General features: G+C 47.1%; 2 protein-coding genes across 3 annotated transcripts in view; one reads left to right on the forward strand and one right to left on the reverse strand.

Moving 5' to 3' along the window:
* Positions 1 to 24,544, reverse strand: part of PHLDB3 (pleckstrin homology like domain family B member 3) — a 167,523-nt gene that overhangs the window by 137,858 nt on the left and 5,121 nt on the right. The gene's annotated exons all lie outside the window — the stretch shown is intronic.
* On the forward strand, positions 12,533 to 14,113 carry LOC137522306 (E3 ubiquitin/ISG15 ligase TRIM25-like). Its single transcript, XM_068242338.1, has one exon. It carries the CDS (start codon positions 12,533 to 12,535, stop codon positions 14,111 to 14,113), a length of 1,581 nt encoding a protein of 526 aa, XP_068098439.1.

Consider the following 24,544-nt stretch of genomic DNA (forward strand, 5'->3'; position numbering starts at 1 on the left):
GGCGATTACACTAAGGCGGTTTTGGAGCGATCACAATTAGCGTAATCACGATCTCTAATTGCGGAACTCTCGTTGCCGGCAAACTGCTGCATTTTCGCTAACTACGGCAGTGAGAACACTTCCACTCGCTACATTGTGTAGCGGGTTTTGCAAAACTGCTAGCGGTTTGCCGTGAGTGGGAATCGCGCGATTCCCGCTCAGATGAGAACGGGACCTCAGGGCTGTTGCGCACCTCTGAGCACTTTACAAAACTCTAGAGCCTTGACAAGCACTTGGCTAATGAAAAGAAAATGACTAGGCACATATACGTGCAGCATTTGCCATTAGGCGAGGGCTTTTAGCACCAGCCCTTCAGCATCTCTTCCACTTTTACAGATTTTGGTTCTATAGAGTAAGAAATTGTTTCCTTTGGAACCAAAATTTGCTGTTTAGTTGTCATGTCATGATTAGATATTGGTCTTTGTTTACAATCAGGCATGCGGTAAAGGATCTTTTACCGTTAAATTGCTGCTGTCCCTTCTCAGCGCTGGGCTCCGGCTGGCTTTACTTCCTGTCGGGGGAAGTTTAAACAGTAGAGCGCCCTCTACTGTTTAAACTTCCCCGACAGGAAGTAAAGTGAAGCTGAAGCCCAGAGCGGAGAAGACAGCGGAGACCGGAGGACTCGCAGGGCACGGCGGCAGCTCCACAGATGGTGAATCTGTTTCATAGCGAAATCGATTCAAAATCTCTTTGCAGTGTAGGCTAGAGATGGCCCGAACCTCCGCTTTTCGGTTCGCGCGAACTGCAATAGACTTCAATGGGGAGGCGAACTTTGAAAACTAGAAACACTTATGCTGGCCAGAAAAGTGATGGAAAAGATGTTTCAAGGGGTCTAACACCTGGAGGGGGGCATGGCGAAGTGGGATAGACGCCAAAAGTCCCGGGGAAAAATCTGGATTGGACGCAAATCACATTGAATGCTAAATTGCAGGCCTAAAGTGTTTTCAAACAAGCATGTGTATACATTAATCAGGGAGTGTAATTAGAGTACTGCTTCACACTGACACCAAACTCTGTGTAACGCACCGCAAACAGCTGTTTGTGTAGTGACGGCCGTGCCGGACTGGTGCGCACCATGGCGAGAGTGCAGGCCGTGGCGGTGTTCAAGCCCATATGATCGAGCCCCGGGGAAGAATCAAATCCTTTCAACGATGAAGTGGCGACCCTGCAGTGTGTGTCCGTCCGTCCGTTAAGGGTGCGTTTCCACTAGATGTGAATCTGTGCAGATTTGCTGCAAACGAATATATGCATGCCTTTCAATGGGCCAGTTTCCATTATATGCAAAATTTGCATCAAGGGAAAATCTGGACAGCAGTGTTGTGCTTCTGGATGCCGCATGTGGTTTTGCGTGTCTAATTGTTGTCAATAAAAACAAAAAATGGTAATTACGCATATGAATTTGCATGTAAAAAGATGTATATGCCTGGAAATTTGTATGCAAATGTATTTATATAATTTTTTTTGTTCTGAAAAAATAGTGAATTTGCATGCTTGTAGTGGAAATGGGCTATAGCTAGGCCACAATGGACCATCGGATGGGGCACTACATTGTCCTCTCCCAGTGGCCGCACATGATACAGCGTAAGTGGGAACACAGCCTTAACATGAGAGGGATGTTGAGGCTGCCATATTTATTTCCTTTTAACTACCTAAAGACTGTGTCACACCAATGGGCGTGATCACGGTGGCAGCCCCAGGACAGTCCTAATGCCAATTGGCATTAAAGGGAACCTAAATTGAGAGAGATTGGATGTTTCCTTTTAAACAATACCAGTTGCCTGGCAGTCCCACTGATCTTTGGCTACAGTAGTGGCTGAATCGCACACCTGGAACAAGCATGCAGCTAATCCAGTCTGACTTCAGTCAGAGCACCTGATCTGCATGCTTGTTCAGGGGCTGTGGCTGAAAGTATTAGAGACACAGGATCAGCAGGAGAGTCCGGCAACTGGTATTTTAAAAGAAAAAATCCATATCCTTCTCAGTTTAAAGGATACCCGAAGTGACCCCTATGGACCATATATCTCAGCCCCCCATATTGTCCCTTACATCCTCCACACCCTAAGGACTACATACCCCAACCCCCTATACCCTTCCCTTATTCCCACAACCTCCTCCCCATGTTAATGCTTTGTTTTGCTTTGTCAATGCTAAATGTATTTGGTCCTGCCAATAAAGCTTTTTTGGATAGACATGTGTATGTACAGTGCCAAGCGCACAAATATCTATGCTATGTTCCCTTTTTTATTTTTATTTTATTTTTTCCTGAAAGTTAAATATCCGGTATGTAAGTGGCTGACTGAAGAGCTGAAAAAGGGGAATTTCTTATCAGTGAGGGTCACACTGTAGTCACTTCCTGTCTGAGTCAGGACTGAGTCAGCCACTTACATGCCTGATATTTAACTCTTTCAGGCAGAGAAAGAAAAAAAGGAACACGGCATAGTTGTATGCTAGGCACTGTCCATACGCATGTCTATCTCATCATGTCACATGTCACTTCAGGTATCCTTTAGGCTGGTTTCACACCAGGACGTTGCGTTTTAGGGGACGTTAAGGTCGCATAACGTGCCCCTAACACAACGCCTGGTCCTCCCTGCTTTGGACGTCAGAGTGAGCCGCGTTGTGCAGCTCACTCTGGCGTCCGTGATGCCGTGATGCGCACTCTTGGACGCATGCGGCATCACGTGGTCCCGCCCGGCCAATCGCCGCACAGAGCGGCCGCTCCAGGAAGTAAACACTGCACATCACTGAGTGCAGTGAATATTAATTAGCCATGTGCCCGGCCGCTCTCCCCTCCTCCCCAACTTTACTGAGCATGTGCAAGCAGTCTAACGCGGCTCTGCCGCTTACAAAGTACTGCATGCAGTACGTTGTCTTGTGACGCAGCGTTACACTGTAACGCAACGTGGGCACTGTGAACAGCCCATTGATTTTTTCATTGCTGTGAGGTGGGGTGCGTTACAGGCTGCTCTAACGTGCGCCTATAACGTCCCACTGTGAAACCAGCCTTAAGTCCTGGGGCTGGCTTTTTTTCAGGAAATCGCACGTGCATCTCCGCCTTCAGTCTCCCAGCGGCGATCGGAGACTGGACGCCATCTATAAACATGACACTGCTGTCCCCCTGGGGGGACAAGAGAGCGATCGGCAACAATAGTCTGACTGGGGTAGGGAGGGAAAAATAACAATAAAATGCACATTTAAATATATATGTAAAAAATAAACATCTGGGGGGGTGATCAGACCCCAACAACAGAAAGCTCTGGGGGGGGGGGGGGGGGGGGGGGGGTAAATCACTTGTGTGCTGTGTTGTGTGGCCCTGCAGCAAGGCCTTAAAGGACTTACGAGGCCAAAATCTGCCCCCAAGACGTAAAAAAAGTTAACTACCTGCATGACTTTGTAAGGCACGGAGGACGCCGTCCGCGCCCTCCGTGCCGTTTCGCCTGGTCCCCTCTGCTAAATAGCCCCCCGAAAGGCTGCAACCCCACGGTCCGGGTCGGTATCTGCAGCCTGCATAAAGATGGCCACCGGAGCTGGCAACGGCTGTGCAGTCCACATAGCCGCTACTGCGGCTGCGCAGCTCTAAGGCCAACCCCCGATCCACGTAACAGGCAGCGTGGATCAGAGGGTTGGCCCTAGAGCTGCGCAGCTGCAGTAGCGGCTATGCTGACTGCGCAGCCATGGCCAGCTCCGGCGGCCATCTTTATGCAGGCTGCAGATACCGACCCGGACCGTGGGGTTGCAGCCTTTCGGGGGGCTATTGAGCAGAGGGGACCAGGCGAAACGGCACGGAGGGCGCAGACGGCGTCCTCCGTGCCTTACAAAGTCATGCAGGTAGTTAACTTTTTTTACGTCTTGGGGGCAGATTTTGGCCTCGTAAGTCCTTTAAAGCTGCAGTGGCCCTTTTTAGTAAAAATGGCATGGTCTTTAGGAGGGGTTAAACACCAGTCCTCAAGTGGTTAAGCAATACCAGTTGCCATGCGATCCTACTGATCCTCTGTCTATAATACTTGTAGCCATAGCCCCTGAACAAGCATGCAGCAGGCAGGCATTTCTGACCTAGTCAGATCTGACCAGATTGGCTGCATGCTTGTTTCTGGTGTGATTCAGACACTACGGCAGCCAAATTAATCAGCAGGGCTGCCAGGCAACCAGTTTTGCTAAAAAGGAAATTAATATGGCAGCTTCCATATCATTCTCGTTACAGTTGTCCTTTTTAACCACTTCCCGACCGCCCACTACACAGGGGCGGCGGGGAAGTGGAGCCCTGCAGGACGGCCTCACCCACAGAGGCGGCGGTCCATTTAAGGGCATGGGCGGAGCGATCGCGTCATCCGTGACGCGATCCTCCGCCGGCGCCTGTCACCGCTCGCTCGCCGCAACATCCCGCCGGCTATACGGAAGCGCCGGCGGGATGTTAACCCCGCGATCGCCGCATACAAAGTGTATAATACACTTTGTAATGTTTACAAAGTGTATTATACAGGCTGCCTCCTGCCCTGGTGGTCCCAGTGTCCGAGGGACCACCAGGGCAGGCTGCAGCCACCCTAGTCTGCACCCAAGCACACTGATTTCTCCCTCCCCTGCCCCAGATCGCCCACAGCACCCATCAGACCCCCCCTGCCCACCCCCCAGACCCCTGTTTGCACCCAATCACCCCCCTAATCACCCATCAATCACTCCCTGTCACTATCTGTCAACGCTATTTTTTTTTTATCCCCCCCCCTGCTCCCTGCCCCCTCCTGATCACCCCCCACCCCTCAGATTCTCCCCAGACCCCCCCCCCCAGACCACCCCCCCGTTTACTGTATGCATCTATCCCCCTGATCACCTGTCAATCACCCGTCAATCACCCCCTGTCACTGCCACCCATCAATCAGCCCCTAACCTGCCCCTTGCGGGCAATCTGATCACCCCCCCACACCAATAGATCGCCCACAGATCCGACATCAGATCACCTCCCAAATCCATTGTTTACATCTATTCTCTCCTCTAAACACCCACTAATTACCCATCAATCACCCATCAATCACCCCCTATCACCACCTGTCACTGTTACCTATCAGATCAGACCCTAATCTGCCCCTTGCGGGCACCCAATCACCTGCCTACACGCTCAGATTGCCCTCAGACCCCCCCCTTATCAATTCGCCAGTGCATTAATTACATCTGTTCTTCCCTGTAATAACCCACTGATCACCTGCCAATCACCTATCACCCATCAATCACCCCCTGTCACTGCCACCCATCAATCAGCCCCTAACCTGCCCCTTGCGGGCAATCTGATCACCCACCCACACCATTAGATCGCCCGCAAACCCGCCGTCAGATTACCTCCCAAATGTATCGTTTACATCTGTTATCTTCTCTAAACACCCACTAATTACCCATCAATCACCCCCTATCACCACCTGTCACTGTTACCTATCAGATCAGACCCTAATCTGCCCCTTGCGGGCACCCAATCACCCGCCCACACGCTCAGATTGCCCTCTGACCCCCCCCCCCTTATCAATTCGCCAGTGCATTAATTACATCTGTCCTTCCCTGTAATAACCCACTGATCACCTGCCAATCACCTATCACCCATCAATCACCCCCTGTCACTGCCACCCAACAATCAGCCCCTAACCTGCCCCTTGCGGGCAAACTGATCACCCACCCACACCAATAGATCGCCCGCAGATCCGACATCAGATCACCACCCAAGCGCAGTGTTTCCATCTATTCTCTCCTCTAAACACCCACTAATTACCCATCAATCACCCATCAATCACCCCCTATCACCACCTGTCACTGTTACCCATCAGATCAGACCCTAATCTGCCCCTTGCGGGCACCCAATCGCCCGCCTACAATCTCAGATTGCCCTCAGACCCCCCCTTATCAATTCGCCAGTGCAATATTTACATCTGTTCTCCCCTGTAATAACCCACTGATTACCTGTCAATCACCTATCAATCACCAATCAATCACCCCCTGTCACTGACACCCATCAATCACCCGCTGTCACTGACACCCATCAATCAGCCCCTAACCTGCCCCTTGTGGGCAAACTGATCACCCACCCACACCAATAGATCGCCCGCAGATCCGACAACAGATCACCACCCAAGCGCAGTGTTTCCATCTATTCTCTACCCTAAACACCCACTAATTACCCATCAATCACCCCCTGTCACTGCTACCTATCAGATTAGACCCCTATCTGCCCCTAGGGCACTCAATCACCCGCCCACACCCTCAGAATGCCCTCAGACCCCAGCCCTGATCACCTCGCCAGTGCATTGCTTGCATCTATTCTCCCCTCTAATCACACCTTGAGACACCCATCAATCACCTCCTGTCACCCCCTAGCACACCTACCCATCAGATCAGGCCCCAATTTGCCCCGTGTGGGCTCCTGATCACTCGGCCAAACCCTCAGACCCCCTTCCGATCACCTCCCCAGTGCATTGATTGCATCTATTTTCCCCTCTAACCACCCCCTGAGACACCCATCAATCACCTCCTGTCACCCCCCTAGCACTCCTATCCATCAGATCAGGCCCAATACAACCTGTCATCTAAAAGGCCACCCTGCTTATGACCGGTTCCACAAAATTCACCCCCTCATAGACCACCTGTCATCAAAATTTGCAGATGCTTATACCCCTGAACAGTCATTTTGAGACATTTGGTTTCCAGACTACTCACGGTTTTGGGCCTGTAAAATGCCAGGGCGGTATAGGAACCCCACAAGTGACCCCATTTTAGAAAAAAGACACCCCAAGGTATTATGTTAGGTGTATGACGAGTTCATAGAAGATTTTATTTTTTGTCAAAAGTTAGCGGAAAATAATTTTTATTGGTTTTTTTTCACAAAGTGTCATTTTTCACTAACTTGTGACAAAAAATAAAATCTTCTATGAACTTGCCATACACCTAACGGAATACCTTGGGGTGTCTTCTTTCTAAAATGGGGTCACTTGTGGGGTTCCTATACTGCCCTGGCATTTTAGGGGCCCTAAACCGCGAGGAGTAGTCTAGAAAACAAATGCTTCAAAATGACCTGTGAATAGGACGTTGGGCCCCTTAGCGCACCTAGGCTGCAAAAAAGTGTCACATGTGGTACCGCCGTACTCAGGAAAAGTAGTATAATGTGTTTTGGGGTGTATTTTTACACATACCCATGCTGGGTGGGAGAAATTTCTATGTAAATGGACAATTGTGTGTAAAAAAATCAAACAATTGTCATTTACAGAGATATTTCTCCCACTTAGCATGGGTATGTGTAAAAATACACCCCAAAACGCATTATACTACTTCTCCTGGGTACAGCGGTACCACATGTGTGGCACTTTTTTACACCCCAAGTACGCTAAGGGGCCCAAAGTCCAATGAGTACCTTTAGGATTTCACAGGTCATTTTGCGACATTTGGTTTCAAGACTACTCCTCACGGTTTAGGGCCCCTAAAATGCCAGGGCAGTATAGGAACCCCACAAATGACCCCATTCTAGAAAGAAGACACCCAAAGGTATTCCGTACGGAGTATGGTGAGTTCATAGAAGATTTTATTTTTTGTCACAAGTTAGCGGAAAATGACACTTTGTGAAAAAAAAACTATTAAAATCAATTTCCGCTAACTTGTGACAAAAAAATAAAAACTTCTATGAACTCACCATACTCCTAACGGAATACCTTGGGGTGTCTTCTTTCTAAAATGGGGTCATTAGTGGGGTTCCTATACTGCCCTGGCATTTTAGGGGCCCTAAACCGTGAGGAGTAGTCTTGAAACAAAAATGACCTGTGAAATCCTAAAGGTACTCATTGGACTTTATGCCCCTTAGTGCAGTTAGGGTGCAAAAAAGTGCCACACATGTGGTATCGCCGTACTCGGGAGAAGTAGTACAATGTGTTTTGAGGTGTATTTTTACACATACCCATGCTGGGTGGGAGAAATACCTCTGTAAATGACAATCTTTTGATTTTTTTACACACAATTGTCCATTTACAGAGGTATTTCTCCCACCCAGCATGGGTATGTGTAAAAATACACCTCAAAACACATTGTACTGCTTCTCCCGAGTATGGCGATACCACATGTGTGGCACTTTTTTGCACCCTAACTGCGCTAAAGGGCCCAAAGTCCAATGAGTACCTTTAGGATTTCACAGGTCATTTTGAGAAATTTCGTTTCAAGACTACTCCTCACGGTTTAGGGCCCCTAAAATGCCAGGGCAGTATAGGAACCCCACAAATGACCCCATTTTAGAAAGAAGACACCCCAAGGTATTCCGTTAGGAGTATGGTGAGTTCATAGAAGTTTTTATTTTTTGTCAAAAGTTAGCGGAAATTGATTTTAATTGTGTTTTTTCACAAAGTGTCATTTTCCGCTAACTTGTGACAAAAAATAAAATCTTCTATGAACTCGCCATACTACTAACGGAATACCTTGGGGTGTCTTCTTTCTAAAATGGGGTCATTTGTGGGGTTCCTATACTGCCCTGGCATTTTAGGGGCCCTAAACCGTGAGGAGTAGTCTTGAAACGAAATTTCTCAAAATGACCTGTGAAATCTTAAAGGTACTCATTGGACTTTGGGCCCTTTAGCGCAGTTAGGGTGCAAAAAAGTGCCACACATGTGGTATCGCCGTACTCAGGAGAAGTAGTATAATGTGTTTTGTGGTGTATTTTTACACATACCCATGCTGAGTGGGAGAAAGATCTCTGTAAATGGACAATTGTGTGTAAAAAAAATTAACAAATTGTCATTTACAGAGATATTTCTCCCACCCAGCATGGGTATGTGTAAAAATACACCCCAAAACACATTATACTACTTCTCCTGAGTATGGCAATACCACATGTGTGGCACTTTTTTGCAGCCTAACTGCGCTAAGGGGTCCAAAGTCCAATGAGCACCTTTAGGCTTTACAGGGGTGCTTACAATTTAGCACCCCCCAAAATGTCAGGACAGTAAACACCCCACAAATGATCCCATTTTGGAAAGTAGACCCTTCAAGGTATTCAGAGAGGGGCATGGTGAGTCCGTGGCAGATTTCATTTTTTTTTTTTGTCGCAAGTTAGAAGAAATGGAAACTTTTTTTTTTTTTTTTTTTTTCTCACAAAGTGTCATTTTCTGCTAACTTGTGACAAAAAATAATATCTTCTATGAACTCACTATGCCTCTCAGTGAATACTTTGGGATGTCTTCTTTCCAAAATGGGGTCATTTGGGGGGTATTTATACTATCCTGGAATTCTAGCCCCTCATGAAACATGACAGGGGGTCAGAAAAGTCAGAGATGCTTGACAATGGGAAAATTCACTTTTTGCACCATAGTTTGTAAACGCTATAACTTTTACCCAAACCAATAAATATACACTGAATGGGTTTTTTTTTATCAAAAACATGTTTGTCCACATTTTTCGCGCTGTATGTATACAGAAATTTTACTTTATTTGAAAAATGTCAGCACAGAAAGTTAAAAACATTTTTTTGCCAAAATTCATGTCTTTTTTGATGAATATAATAAAAAGTAAAAATCGCAGGAGCAATCAAATAGCCCCAAAAGAAAGCTGTATTAGTGACAAGAAAAGGAGCCAAAATTCATTTAGGTGGTAGGTTGTATGAGCGAGCAATAAACCGTGAAAGCTGCAGTGGTCTGAATGGAAAAAAAGTGGCCGGTCCTTAAGGGGTAGAAAGCCCTAGGTCCTCAAGTGGTTAACTCTGGTATACACTTTCAATTATGATTGACCAATCAATGACCAATTTTACCACCTTGTAGTATGAGTGTTTACCTAAACAATCTGCTCATAGTATTCAATATCTGTTGGCCCTTATTGGTGGAAAAATTGGTCCGCGATTGGCCAATTGAAACTGAAGGTGTGTACTTGGCTTCAGTCAATATGCGGCTCAGATGTTTCTTTCTTCTGCAGCCAACCTCATGCGGGGATTTATTTATTCCCTTTAAATTCACGGGTTTTTCAGATACGTGTTAATAGTTCAGAAACTTTCACAAACCTGCATGATGATTCGCTAAGCTTTTTACCGCATGCGGTATTTTATTCAGTGTTTTATGGATTCGTGCCATATTTCTGTCTGAGGGATTATTGCAGTGCAGATGAAACAAACAAGTGGAATGTTTGGTAACTCCAGCCTGGAGCTGTCGGTAACTGACAATCAGCCATTTGGTAAAATGGACAGACAAAGGACAGCCAATAGGAGGAGACACCCTGTTTAACTACTCACCCCATTGGCAGGGCCGGATTTGTACTTTTTACCGCCCAAGGCCAACTATACTGTCTGTATGGTTGTTATCTCTGTGTGCCCCAATGATAATTCTCCTTACTTTCCATCATTGGATGTCACAGACAATAAGTATTTTAGTAATATGCGTATAGATTATAAGTTGTGTTTTCCTTAAGAACTTTATGTTATGTTTGCCATTTTGTTAATGATGGACCCACTGTGTCACCATGAGAATTAGGCTGATATGTACCTGCAGGGATAGAGCTTACAGGTCTTGCAGGGACGACACAAGTACAGGACACAGAGTACGAAGGGTTAAAGCTGTCCTTTTAAATGGGGATGGCTGTACAGAACAGCTTTACTGCCCCTCACTGAGCCGCCCCTAAATTTCTGGTGCCCTAGGCCATGGCCTATGTGGCCTTGCCAGAAATCCGGCCCTGCCCATTGGTACCGATGTACTGCTGGGTGGGACACCAGAAAGTTAAAAAAAAAAAAACAAATCACAAGATGCAGGCGTAGGGCACAATCATAGAGGTATCCCTTTTAGATGTGTAGAATTATAGACCAATGCACAGAAAAGGACCCTCTATTGGCACACATGGTGATCGCAGATGACCCTGGGGATACCTTTTTACTCTTGAAAGCGGTCACAGGTCAGATGCAGCAATTTGCAAAGGAACAGTTTAGGTTGGGCAGAAGTAGGAGGGCTTCGCCGTGCAAAAACCAAGTTTGCTGGTTAGACTTCTACTAGTTTTTACCAAACTGGTCTTAAAGAGGGAGTGTCCCCATAAAATTCAAATTTCAACAGCAACTGGTCTGAGTGTATTAAGTGATAAAGATGCTAATCCTGCATTCAAAACTTTTTCTGCTGTTGTTGTTTGCAGTTATCACATACTTTAGGAGCACTGGCCCTTTAATAGTCGGTGCCAAACAGTTGCATGTTGGGAGTTCTTTTTATCTATGATATGTTTCTTCTCTTCCATTTTATTTCCCTGCTTATCTGAAACACGATCCTCTGCTCACTTGTGTTTACAAGCAAGGCTGAGGTGACTCAGCGATTAGAGGAGAGAAAAAAAAGTAAAGGGCAGAAATTACATCAGGCTTTGGCCTCAAACTGTGGGTAAAAGACATGGGGCCATATGCAATTCACTTTTTCACCTGACTTTTCTCCCAGGAGATACAATTTTCATCTCTGATTTAAAATAACTTTTCAGCACTTTTCAACTAAAAAAGTACTAAAAAGTTGGTGAAAAAGTACTATCAAAATTATTTTGAGGATTTTCTTGCTTTCTGGTGGCTTAAAAGGCAATTTATTGACAAGTTTAAAAATATCACCTAGGAGAAAACTCAGGTGAAAAAGTGAATTGCATATGGGCCTTGGAGTTCCCACTAGGAACAGAATTATCTTCATTTATTATATAAAATTCACTGAAATCAAAATGTGGACAGTACAAGAAGTGGTTTTTTTTTTTTTCTTTCTCTTTCTCTCTTTTTTACTTTCCTTTCTCTTTTTCTCTTTCTTGATTTCATGACCATTACACTTGTCATATTAAAGAGAACCCGAGGTGTGGTTAAATAATGTTATCTGCATGCAGAGGCTGGATCTGCCTATACAGCCCAGCCTCTGTTGCTATCCCAAACCCCACTAAGGTCCCCCTGCACTCTGCAATCCCTCATAAATCACAGCCATGCTGTGAGGCTGTGTTTACATCTGTAGTGTCAGTCTCAGCTGCTCCCCCGCCTCCTGCATAGCTCCGGTCCCTGCCCCTGTCCCTTCCCTCCAATCAGCAGGGAGGGAAGGGATGCAGGCGGGGACTGGAGTTCTGCAGGAGGCGGGGAGAGCAGAAGACTGACACTATAGAAATAAACACAGCCAGCTCTGACAAGCTGTTTGTCAGCAGCGTGGCTGTGATTTATGAGGGATTGCAGAGTGCAGGAGGACCTTAGGGGGGTTTGGGATAGCAACAGAGGCTGGGCTGTATAGGCAGATCCAGCCCCTGTATGCAGATAATATTCTTCAAACCCACCTCGGGTTCTCTTTAAGCATTTTTCTAACAGTTCAACTGCCCATGTGACAGGGCCCTTACTATGGTGAGGAGGGTTGGTGATGCCCGCTCTAGCAATAGGAGGCACTTCCAGTCCAGACTCTGGTTGAAGTATTTCCTTGTTTCATAGTCCCCATCCTAACTACTGTTTGCCAGATTTCTCTGTTGCTGCCAGTTACACTTTAATTTTTGACATGTACCTTCTTCCTTTTTTTAGAGCATGGAGTCTACCCCGCTGGGAGAGGAACTGAAATGTGCCATCTGCCTGAGCCTATATACCGAGCCGGTGGTGCTGGCATGTGGGCACAACTTCTGCCTGAACTGTATCAAAACCGCACTGGCCATGCAGAAGGGGGGTGGCGTGTATACCTGTCCAGAGTGTAGGGCCACGTATCGGGAAAGCCCTGTGATGACGAAGAACAGGAAGCTGTGTAACATTGTGGAGCATTTCCGAGATGCCCAGGCCGTGGAAGAAGCCACCGTGCTCTGCACGTACTGCTCGGATACTCTGGTGACGGCCATTAAGATATGTCTGCAGTGTGAATCCGCCTTCTGTGCTATGCATCTGCAGCAACATCTCCTCCAGTCTGCAGACCACCACTTGGTGGATCCCATACCTTCCTTCGCAATGAGAAAATGCCCCATCCACAAGGAGGTCCTGAAATATTACTGCTGCGTGGAAGGTGTCTGCATCTGTATGTCTTGCTGGGTGGCTGGAGGACACGTGGGACATAAGACGGAACTTCTGAGCGACGCCGCCAAGAAGAAAAGAAGGGAACTGGGTAGTTATAGCGAAACCCTGGATTTTGAGGTTCTGGCCATCAAGCGGAAAGTCCACCAACTGCACAATCGGAACATGGAGGAAAGAGGAAAAGCGGCTGCCCTCAGTGAGAAGATCTCCAACATGTTTCAGGAGAGCAGGAGGTTTCTGGGACTTATAGGCAACTTAATGGATGAAGCAGAGAGTAGCATCAGGGGAGAGATCTCCAGACAGGAGGAGGGGATGTCACAGTCCATGTGGTGTTTTTCCAGAGACCTGGAGGCACGGAAGAATGAGCTTCTCAGAGCAAAGACTGAAATCAAGGAGTTATGCGCCAGCACAGATCCGTTAACCATTCTCCTAAAGAAATTCGATTCTGATTTGCTAGAAAATGGAGACACCTTGGCCCATGTTCCAGGTCTGGATGAAGGGGCAGTCACGCAAATGGTGAAGAGAAAACTCCTCGACCTCTCCAACATTGTGATGGATCTGAACACCAAGTTGCATTTCTTGCAGATGATGAAGACTGAGGTCCTGCTGGATACAAGCACGGCCCACCACCACATTATCATTTCGCCGGATCTCCGGACGGCTACGTACACCGACGTAAAACAGGAGAGGCCGGAAAGCCTGGAGAGATTTAAAACGTGTCAGGTGATCAGCGTACAGAGTTTCTCATCGGGGAAACATTTCTGGGAGGTGGATGTGAGTGGAGCGAAGGAATGGCAGATAGGGGTGGCTGCTCATAGTATCCCGAGGAAGGCTCAGGGAAGGGACTCGTTCATAGGCTACAATGACAAATCGTGGGCTTTGGCTGCAAAAGATGTTCTCCAGGCCTGGCACAATAACAGGTGGACAGAGATAAGGGGGCAAGCTCCTTTCCCGTCAGTTGGGATTCACCTGGATTATGAGGCTGGACAACTGTCCTTCCACCAGCTGAGTAATCCCCCCAGAGTCTTACACACCTTCAATGCCAAGTTCACCGAGCCCCTTCATGCTGCTTTCTATGTATTCAAGAAAACCTGCCTCCAGATAATCTAGTACATGGATGGTCCGCACTTCTGCGCTATGTCATGTCAATGCTTAGACTGCTGGTCTACCACTCATGCAGTGTGCTGCCCCATCCGTGCAAACATGTGCTTCCATCACAGAGATCAAAAAGCAATTTAATGTAAAAGATTGATCCAATGCACTGCACCATCTGTTGTATGAATACAAAAATGTTTATTCAATACTCTATCCTAAAACCCTTTAAAAACTAGATTAGACCTCCACAATTGGCAACGCATCACAAATATATATCATAGATCGTTTCCATTTAGTATGAAGTGCATTCAAAGTGACGTTATCCACAATATTGAAAAAAAAAAAAGTCCAAAAACATCTAGGAAGGATTAACCATGCAATGACCAAAACTAGTAATGAAAGAAATGTGTAATTGGGACAAAACTCATCCAAATCCTCAGTATGACTCCAGGTACCCATAATTGATCCTACTCCTCGACCTCAACTCCTTAGCCTAATACTTACCAGGGCTGTGGAGTCAGTACAAAAATCTAACTTCTCAGTTTATCAAACCATAGTCTCCGACTCCCAGGTACCCAAAATTGTTCTGACTCCAACTCCTCGACCCTGACTTCTTAGTCTAAAGCCTCATCTACAAGGTACAATTTTCCATCCGATAGACAGATCTATTATATAGGTGTAATAAGAAAATGCATTGTGTGTAGACATCCAAATAATTTCAGATCAATTTTGCGATAGATTTTGGGTACTTCTAAAAACCAAAATCTAACACAATCCGATTGGATCGGTTGGAAATTGTCTAATAGATCCTATCTGACGGAAAACTGTACCGTGTAGATGAGGCTTTATACTTGTCAGGGCTGTGAAGTTGGTACAAAAATCATCCAACTCAGATTCCCGACTCCTCGGTTTATGAAACCTCCGACTCCAGGTACCCAAAAAAATGACCACAGCCCTGATGGGAGCCACATACAAAGTACTGGATAAGGTGCAAATGGCATTCATAAATATAGCCTACCACACGGTACTAGTTAGGGCCCGTTTCCACTAGTGCCGCACGCGGCTGGGCGACGCGCGGTGGCGGCACTTCCGGGTCTGCAGGAACGCTGACTAATCCCACAAGCTGTGCCATGCACAGCTATGGGATTCACAGCCTCCCGCACGGAAACTGATGGCAATGTCGGGCGAATTGCTAAGGTAAGCGATTCGGCTGGCGGCGTCATTGTTATGGCAGTTTCCCTGACTGCGTGGAAACTCTGCGGATACGCCCGGTTTCCGTGCTAGTGGAAACAGGCCCTCACTCGGCCATCTTAATGTAGTATGTACTCCCATTTGCACCGTATCCAGTACTTTGTATACGTCTCCATTGCTGATGCACGTTTAGATTGGTTATTTTGTTACGTTACTAGTTTATACCTTTATAGATGTGTTGCACGTTATTGAATGTTTGCACTGACACATTCTTGCTAAATTGGGGTGGATGATGTCGTTCTGAACTCCCTTGATGCTAATTGTTTTTGGACCCCGGGTTGTGCACGGAAGTGGTTGTGATTGAACCTTGATAATGATCTGATAATGTAGCCAATAGTGGAGGTTTTTTTTTATTATTGAATAAACCTCCTAATTATACAGCAGGTGGCGCAGTCCATTGGATCATTCTTTCTTTGCATTGTTTTACAGTGTTTGTCTGCCTATCAATAATGTGTATATATTATTTGTAACCAAAATAAAGTAGAATTATTATTCAATACAAAGCATCCAGTGTCCTTAAGTAACTGTGATGTTCAACAAATGCCTATACACCATGGTCCCTGCAGGGGGGCCCATGGAGCGTAAAGCCCAGTAGGGGACCCGCCTATGCATAGCTTTTGATACTGGGGGCACCTATAGCTGACTGACCTATACTGGGGGCACCTGTAGCTGGCTACCTATACATACCTCCCAACCTTTTCACATCAGAAAGTGGGACACTTAGGCCACACCCACAAACATTTTTTTAATTTTACTCCCTAAAACAAAAAAATTGTGGGGGTGGGGAGGAGGCAAAAACAAAATGATCGTGGCGCCAGCCGTGCCGATGTGGGATGCTGGTCCAGCATTACATTCCTCCCTTCCTCCTAATGTGTCCCCTCTGCTTGCAGAGTAAACTGCACAGCGGAGCGGGCTGTCATTTAATCTTACCATTGATCCTTGCCTACCGGCATCTGGCTCTTCTCTGCTTCCTGTGACGTCACAGGAAGTAGAGTGAAGCCAGATGCCGGTACACGAGTATCAATGGTAAGATTAAATGACAGCTCACTCCGCTGCGCACTTTACTCTGCAAGCTGGGGGGCACATTAGGAGGAAGGAATGTAATGGCGGCCCCCCCATACTGCATTGGCGCGGCTGGGAGTGCCCCCAAATCTAGACAGTCCTGCAGGACTCGGACATTTGGGGGGCTTGCCTATACTGTCAGGGCCGGATTTGTACTTCTTACCGCCCAAGGCCGACTATTACCAGCCGCCCCAACCGAAACCGTATCCTACCACCTCTCTCCACACACACCCAAAAAACTTTGGGCCAATGGTGTCCACTATTGCGGCTAATGCCGTGGTCTCCATGGCAACGTGAAGTGAATCAATCACGTCACATGGGGGAACTGGTCAATCAAGCGATCTACAGGTGATGGGCGTGGTGGGAGCCATCCACCACACACACATAGTCAAAAGTGGCTCACAATTGGACATTGGGTGGGGTCAGCAACACGTAAAAGTGAGTCCTGTACCCTCTGCTGTCTCCAGGGTAACAGCGCTGGCCAATCAATAATTAAGAAATGGGTACTGAGAGGCTGCCTTCTGTATTCTGTATTATTTGCTGGTGCTGCCCCTGGTCCTTTCATCCCCCACACCAAGTGCGTGAAACCCGGCCTTCTGTAACTGCCTGCAGCTGCTGCTATGTCATTGGACAAGGTTTGGCTTTTTGCTAGTCACACACTGTTCACAAACGTTTGGTTAACGGACTGCAGCTGCCTGTAGCACAGCACAGGCAGATGCCAGCTGGTACTAATAGTGCAGTTATCCTGACCGCTTTCATTTGTTTGGACACTTGCAAATAATGCCCTGCAAATAATGCCCACTGTCTGCAGGCCGCCCCTTGTTTATCTGGTGCCCTGGGCCATGGCCTATGTGGCCTTGCCAGAAATCCGGCCATGTATACTGTAAGTATGGAGTTTTTTGTTTGGGCGGGGCATATGACAGAGGCAGATTATAGGCAGATTACACAGCTGAGCTTGCCAATACCGCCAAGGTTAATGCTCACCTCTTTCTAGGCACCAGAGGTGAATGAATGAATGTAAGCTCCTTGCCACTAGTGATGGGCTCATCGGTAGTTGCCTACTCAAATTTGTGATTCAAATAAGGCTTAATTGCCTCAGCTGTGCATGGGAGATGGGGGGGGGGGGGGGGGGTAATTGCCCAGAATTCCGTTGGCTTCTATGCGTCCAAATCATCTTGCAGTAGTGAGTCTTGCAATGTGTCCCATAGGATGTGTGCAAGAAGTTTGGGACGCATAAACGTTGACTGACTTATGGGTAAGTAACCCCCCCCTCTTTCCCAGCCGCACAGCTGAAGCAATTAAGCCTCATTTGAATCACAAATTCAAGTAGGCAACTACTCGTAACTATTCATGAGCCCATCACTACTTGCCACTAAACCAGGGAGTCAGGTAAAATGGGCGCTGAGCAGCCACGGACATTTGGGCGCCACCACAGGCTGTAATATGAATTACCGCTATAGATGTGCTTAGTGAGTCATTTGGCTGCCGGCAGAAGACAGCGTCTAAGTTATAAGAACAGCGCAATTTGGTTGCCAGCAATTGCTGGAAGCCAAATTGCACCTTACCCCCCCCCCCCCCCCCCCCCCCCCCCACACACACACACACACACACACTGTACGGCACCCCGGAGGGGGGAATGGTGATTAGTGCTGCTGGAAAATTTGCCACTGCTTCACCCTGCGCCAAATTTCCCAGCACCCTGTATGTTCTCTACAATTGAACGGGTTTCCACCATCTTCCCAATCCCCCAATCCAATCCCCAGTTTTTTTTTTGTTTTTTTTTTTATATTACAATAAAAAAAGAAAAACTAGCAAAAGCAATCACATACCACAAAAAAAGCTTTGTGAGAAGAAAAGGAGGTAACATTCATTTGGGTGCTTAGTAGTATTACCAAGCAATAAACTGTTAAATCTGTTAAAGTGGATCTGAAAAACTCACCATAACAAGTAACTTGCTGATATATCTTAAAGTTTTAGATAGTTTACACAGCAAATCTAGCTGCAAACCGCTTTATTAGAATATGATTATTTATTCCTGTGATACAATGAGGGCAGCCATGTTCTGTTTGTCACATTGTCACAGGCTGAGGGCTGGAGATGCTATCAGCTTGCCTGTGTGTAAATTCAGCCCCCTCTCCTCCTCCCTCCTCCCCTCTGCCTCTGAAATCTCTGGCTAGTAACCTCCTCCTCCTCATGCCCAGACTGAGCTCCCATAAGCCCTTGCTACAGTGCCAAGGCACAAAAAGAGCTGTGGGCGAGGCTTGTTTAGTTTATAGGGAATTTAGAGTATTTAAAACAAAAAGGTATTTGGCTTGAGGAATGCCCTATAAACTATATGAAAGGAACACAACTATGCAATGAGTAAAAGTTTATCTCTGATCCACTTTAAGTGCAGAACTGTAAAAAATGGCCTGGTCACTAGGGGGGTGTAAGCCTGTGGTCCTCAAGTGATTAAAACATACATTTTGGCAAGCATTACATTTGGTAAAGCGCACAGTAGTTCTCCTGAGACTTGTAGTTGCGCTACGGCTGAGCGGGCCTCTAGCAAAGCATTCTGGGAGTTTCTGGAAGGGCTGAAGGCACCAGTGTTGCTCATGAATGAGACCAACAGATTGTGCAGCCAGTTTACTAGAGGGGCCTGTATATAATCCCATCAATCTCCCCTCACTCTGCATTGTTTACATCAGCCCGACCTGCCAGATGGTACAGCATTAAAAAAAAGGTAAAACATTCCCGGATTCAGGAGAGGATTTTTATGGGAAGTTTTTATGTCCTTGGATGGAGCTCAGCAGGCTGGGCTCTGCTCTGTGGCTTTCTCACAATTTCACAGTCCACCATTCATATGGACTTAGCTGAAAGCCCAGCCTGAGATTTATGGGGGGCACACAGAGGCAGTGGGCCAAGCCTAACAAAGGCCCAAGGAGGGGCTTATTAGCAAGAGGCTACAAATAGGCCAAAAGCCTCACCAAAAACAAAATGAAGCGGAACGAAGGTTGGTTTAAAGTGGATCTGAGATGAACTTTTACTCATTGCATAATTGTGTTCCTTTCATATAGTTTATAGGGCATTCCTCAAGCCAAATACTTTTTTGTTTTAATACTCTAATTCCCTATAAACTAAACAAGCCTTGCCCGCAGCTCCTTTTGTGCCTTGGCACTGTAGCAAGGCCTTATGGAAGCTCAGTCTGGGCAGTAAAAGGAGGAGGTTACTAGCCATTGATTTCAGAGGCAGAGGGGAGGGGACTGAATTTACACACAGGCAAGCTGATAGCATCTCCAGCCCTCAGCCTGTGACAAGCAGAACATGGCTGCTGTCATTGTCTCACAGGAATAAATAATCATACATTTCTGAAGCTGTTTGCAGCTAGATAGATATGTGTTACTTGTTATAGATAAGATTTTCATCTCGGCTCCGTTTTAACCAATATCATGATTTTCTAGCGACATATATCACAGTAAATTTCTACTTTATTTATAATGCTAAAGTACATGGTCAGCCCAACTGTTTATGGTAGTTTTATAATTCTTTTATAAATAAAAACTGTAGTCAAAATAACATAATGATTACATTTTTGTTTTTACAATACTCATTTATAGATTTAGTCAGTGTCTACCCATTGTAAAATTTCTCCTCTCCCTGATATACATTCTGACATTTATCACAGGTGATGACCTCTTTAGCCCTGCCAGGTAATCTCTGCGGAATGTTCAATTTACTGGGCGTTCTAAAGCTAGTATAAAAGATCTCTGGTCTCCCAGAATGCTCTGGGGGTTAGAATTTCTCATGGATACTGCCTGAGGGAAGGGGCTATTACTGTGCCTGGACATTTGTCTTGCAACTGACCGGTATCTCACTCCTGAAGGCTGAATAAACAGCCTAGGCTAAGCGTCGCTGGAAGGGCGTGGCTACATACCGATATACAAGACACAGAATATTTATATTGTGCTTTTCTCCTACTAGTAGCTATCTTTGGCACCCAATTTTCTTCAGCACCCATTTTGTGTGTACCCCATAGACTGTCTAGGGGGTTTTACTGTTTCCATCTTCATGACATTTCAGGCTACTTTTGCTTGCTCCACATTGTAGTTTGGCTCTAGAAACGTCTCAGCCTGGTCTCCCCCCAAAAGCTGCACTTCACAAAATCCACAAGGCGTGCTCCAGAAGGCAGCACTAGACGATCTGGTGTAGTAGAATCGGGGATCTCTCTTCCATGGGAAAGCCCCTGTAGCAAATGCAGGGGGGATTACAGCTGCCTGGAATCCCCCTTAAGCCCAGGGCCGGTGCAGTGTCTGTGGACAGACACAAGTTGAGACCCCAGAATATATGCAGACTTCCTGCAGCTCAAAGCACTGCCCCCTTTCTTTCCCTGCTACAGTTGACTTTGGTGCAGCAGCAGCGCGTGTGCAGAGCACGGTGCAGCAGCAGCGCGTGTGCAGAGCACGGGGCGGCAGCAGCGCGTGTGCAGAGCACGGGGCGGCAGCAGCGCGTGTGCAGAGCACGGGGCGGCAGCAGCGCGTGTGCAGAGCACGGGGCGGCAGCAGCGCGTGTGCAGAGCACGGGGCGGCAGCACCATTGTCGATCGGGAGCAGATCTGACATTTAGGTAATAATTGTCAGATCCTGTCAGTTGGACAGGAAATTGCATTATATGTACCCAGCATGATCTCCTACCATATTATTATACTAGAATGTGTTTGACTGGGGGAGACCTTTCAGGAATCCCCACCCATCCCTTGAAAATCCTGGGTTTGCCCCAAGCCCTGTTTAATAACGGCCATTGAGGAATAGCGGTAACTGGATCTGGCGGTGGGTACTTGGGTTGCTCGGCTGTCTCTGTTTTGGGTAAGCAGCCAATGGGAAGTGCCGTGTAGCAGCTGTTTGGCACCGCATCTCCTGTGACCTCCTGCCTTCATCGAGGAGGTGTCAGCCCATCGTCCCTGCAGTGTGTAAGGCAAGGTGCCCTATGGCCCATATCCTGAGATAGCAGCATGGGGGGGGGATGAAGTTCTGAGCTCTCCAGGGAACTTTGTAAGACTCTAAACCGCTTCACACCAGGGCAATATAACATCCAGGGTAGATATTATATTGCTCCGGATTACCATGATATTATAGCCCACCGCAAGGTAACAAGCTGCCAGGAAAAGGTGAAATAATGCGTTCACACCGACTAGCCAGGATTTCCACACCCATTTAAAGAGGAACTGTAGAGAAAATGACAATAAAACTGCTTATCTTTTTACAATATTCATTTACAGACTTTTTACTCAGTGTTTGGCCATTGTAAAATCTTTCATCTCCCTGATTTACATTCTGAAAGGTACTACTGTTGGTGACAGCCTTCGTTCTGCCAGGTGATCTGTACAGACTGTTCATTACTGAGAGTTCTATGCACCGAGAGAGTTGCTGCTTGCTTGGCAGTTGGGAAAAAGAAGTTATTACCCATAATGCAACAAGGCTCACAGACAGCAAACTGTCAGGACCTTGGTCGTATGGGAGTAGTTTCACTATATCAGCCACACAAACCCTTTTCATAAACCGCACTTGAGACCCTGGGGCCTTCTCTATAGGACTCAAAACTACAACCATAAACATTTCCCAACGGTCGTCATGTGGCTGTGTGCCCAGTGCCCCCTCCCCCCCCCCCCCCCCCCCCCAAACCATTACCTCCAGCAGCAGGCAAATGGTTAAGGTAACCGATATCCACTTCCTCCCATTGAGTATAACCCCAGTATGTAGTCTAATCAATGCCAGACCTGCTCATACACCATCCCAAAGATGAATGGTGTTTATTCCAGACCTATGGAGCAGCCAGGCATGGGCAGCAATTACTGCGCTTACTCTGCTGTGTCTGCTGGGATCAGCAGTGCACAATCCCGGCCTGTTCTATATATTCCCCCCCCCCCCAGCTTTCTGCCCCATTCAAACCATTTACAGCTGAACTGCCCTGATTGAAGCCCACCCGGCCGCCCCCCCACCGCTGCTTTCATTCTGTCTTCCAGTTAATATTTCAAAAGCTGCATCTAAACACATCAGACAGCACAATGGCCGAGGAGCATGCTAATTATGTCACTATAATTAAATGTAAATATCTCCTATAGGCCCCTCCAGTGTAATCCCGCGGTCCACACACAGCTGTCTCTACATCTGGTCACATCTGCAGGAGACCAATACGGCCAGCAGAGGCTACAGGTGGGAAAAATGCCCACAACGCACAGGACTGAAGGGTAGGAGCGGTGTATGGGCAGATCGACCAAGAGGCACATCTCTCTCTGATCCAATCTGATTGGAGGGAGAGCAGTGTTGGTTGCCCACACACCAGCAGACCAATTCCTGATCGATTCCAGCATGAAATCTCACGGGAATGGGTCTCGTGAAATCACATCCTCCTCTGTCCCCCCAAATGCTAATGTGGCCCTGCAGTTCTCAGTTTACAAACGCCATGCAGAGAGTGTCCTCGGGAATAGAACCCAACACTCTAGCACTGAAGTATGAGACTGCCAACGGCTTAGCCCCTGTCCTGCCTGAAAACTAACCGAAATGAACTTACACTGCAACTTGCCCAGCAAATGTCAATGGAGCGCAACTCAGAAATTCCTTTCTGTGCTCTAAAAGATAAGCAACAGCATAATAACTTTTAAAGAAAAAAACATTTCTTTGTTACAGCTGATAGAAATCCTACAGTAAATCTTCAATGTGTGTACTTCCTGCTTTCATGGAAGCAGACATAGGGCTAACATCCTGTGTTTACAAATTAGCGGCTCTGCCAAGGCAGCCAACTGACACAGCTGAGGGATCAAATTACAGTTGTGATTAGTCACAGATGAGGGGGAATTAAAGGGGAACTGAAGAGAGAGAGATATGGAGGCTGTCATGTTTATTTCCTTTTAGACAATACCAGTTGCCTGGCAGTCCTGCTGATCCTCTGCCTCTAATACTATTAGCCATAGCCCCTGAACAAGCATGCAGCAGATCAGGTGTTTCAGTGGTTCAGACTTATAAGTCTGATCTGACAAGACTAGCTGCATGCTTGTTTCTGGTTTTAATCAGATACTACTGCAGAGAAATAGACCAGCAGGGCTGCCAGGCAACTGGTATTGATTAAAAAGAAATAAACATGACAGCCTCCATATACCTCTCTCTTCAGTTCCCCTTTAAGACAAGCTAAACTCTCTAAATCCATACAGGGTGCCTTTCTCTGTTTCCCTTCTGCCCTGTGCAAGAGTTCAGGTCCTTAACCTGCTGCCACCTAATTAATCAACCATTGGTTTTGATTGTCTGGGAAATTTGCATACAGAGTCCGAACTGAAAGCAGAACTATTGACTTCCACCTGTTTACAAAACAAGACTTTGCCCTGCAGAATCACCACTTCATAACCCCAGGAGAATTCCTGAACTATTCAGTCCTTCAGCAGCATCTCACAACCAAGGAATTGAAGTCATTAGCAATGCAAAACCGCTCAATGCTAAACACAGCTAGGAGAATGTGCACACTGCTTTCACAGAGTCCCAAGAGGAGGTTGTGAACCTTTTGCACAAACTGTTTCGGAGTTCCCTTGTGTACGACCCACCGGTGAAACTTTTGCCAAGATCTCCGGTTATCTGGAGAGGAAACATCTGAGCACAAGCAGGGCCGCCGATTTAAGCAACAATGGGGCCCCAGGGCAAAATAAACCTGGGGGCCCCCCCAACAGATACCCCGTACAAAAATTGGTATTAAGGGACCTTTTTTACAGCTGGTATAGTCAGGGCCGGCCCTAGACTTTTTGCCGCCTGAGGCAAATTTTGAAAAAATTATTGCTGCCGCCCCCCCCCCGTGGTGTGGGGGGGGGGGGGCGCCGCCGAGCTGGAGGGGTAGTGGGCAGGACGGGGGTATTGGGCCTAGCGGCGCCTCCCTAGCCCCTCCCTCGCCTGGGTCCCCCATCCTCCGCTCCCCTCCAGCCTTAAATAGATCAGAAGCGCTACTCGTAAGAGGCAGTGGGCGGGGAAGACTCACCTCTTCCTCGCTCGATCCAGCGTGCGCTCCACTGACGTTACTTCCTGCAACGCCGTCCACTTACAATACAGTGGGCGGCGTTGTAGGAAGTGGCGTCAGTGGAGCGCACGCTGGATCGAGGAAGAGGTGCGTCCTCCCCGC

The sequence above is a fragment of the Hyperolius riggenbachi genome, chromosome 6 (assembly GCF_040937935.1).
Source record: "Hyperolius riggenbachi isolate aHypRig1 chromosome 6, aHypRig1.pri, whole genome shotgun sequence".
NCBI classification, from domain to species: domain Eukaryota; kingdom Metazoa; phylum Chordata; class Amphibia; order Anura; family Hyperoliidae; genus Hyperolius; species Hyperolius riggenbachi.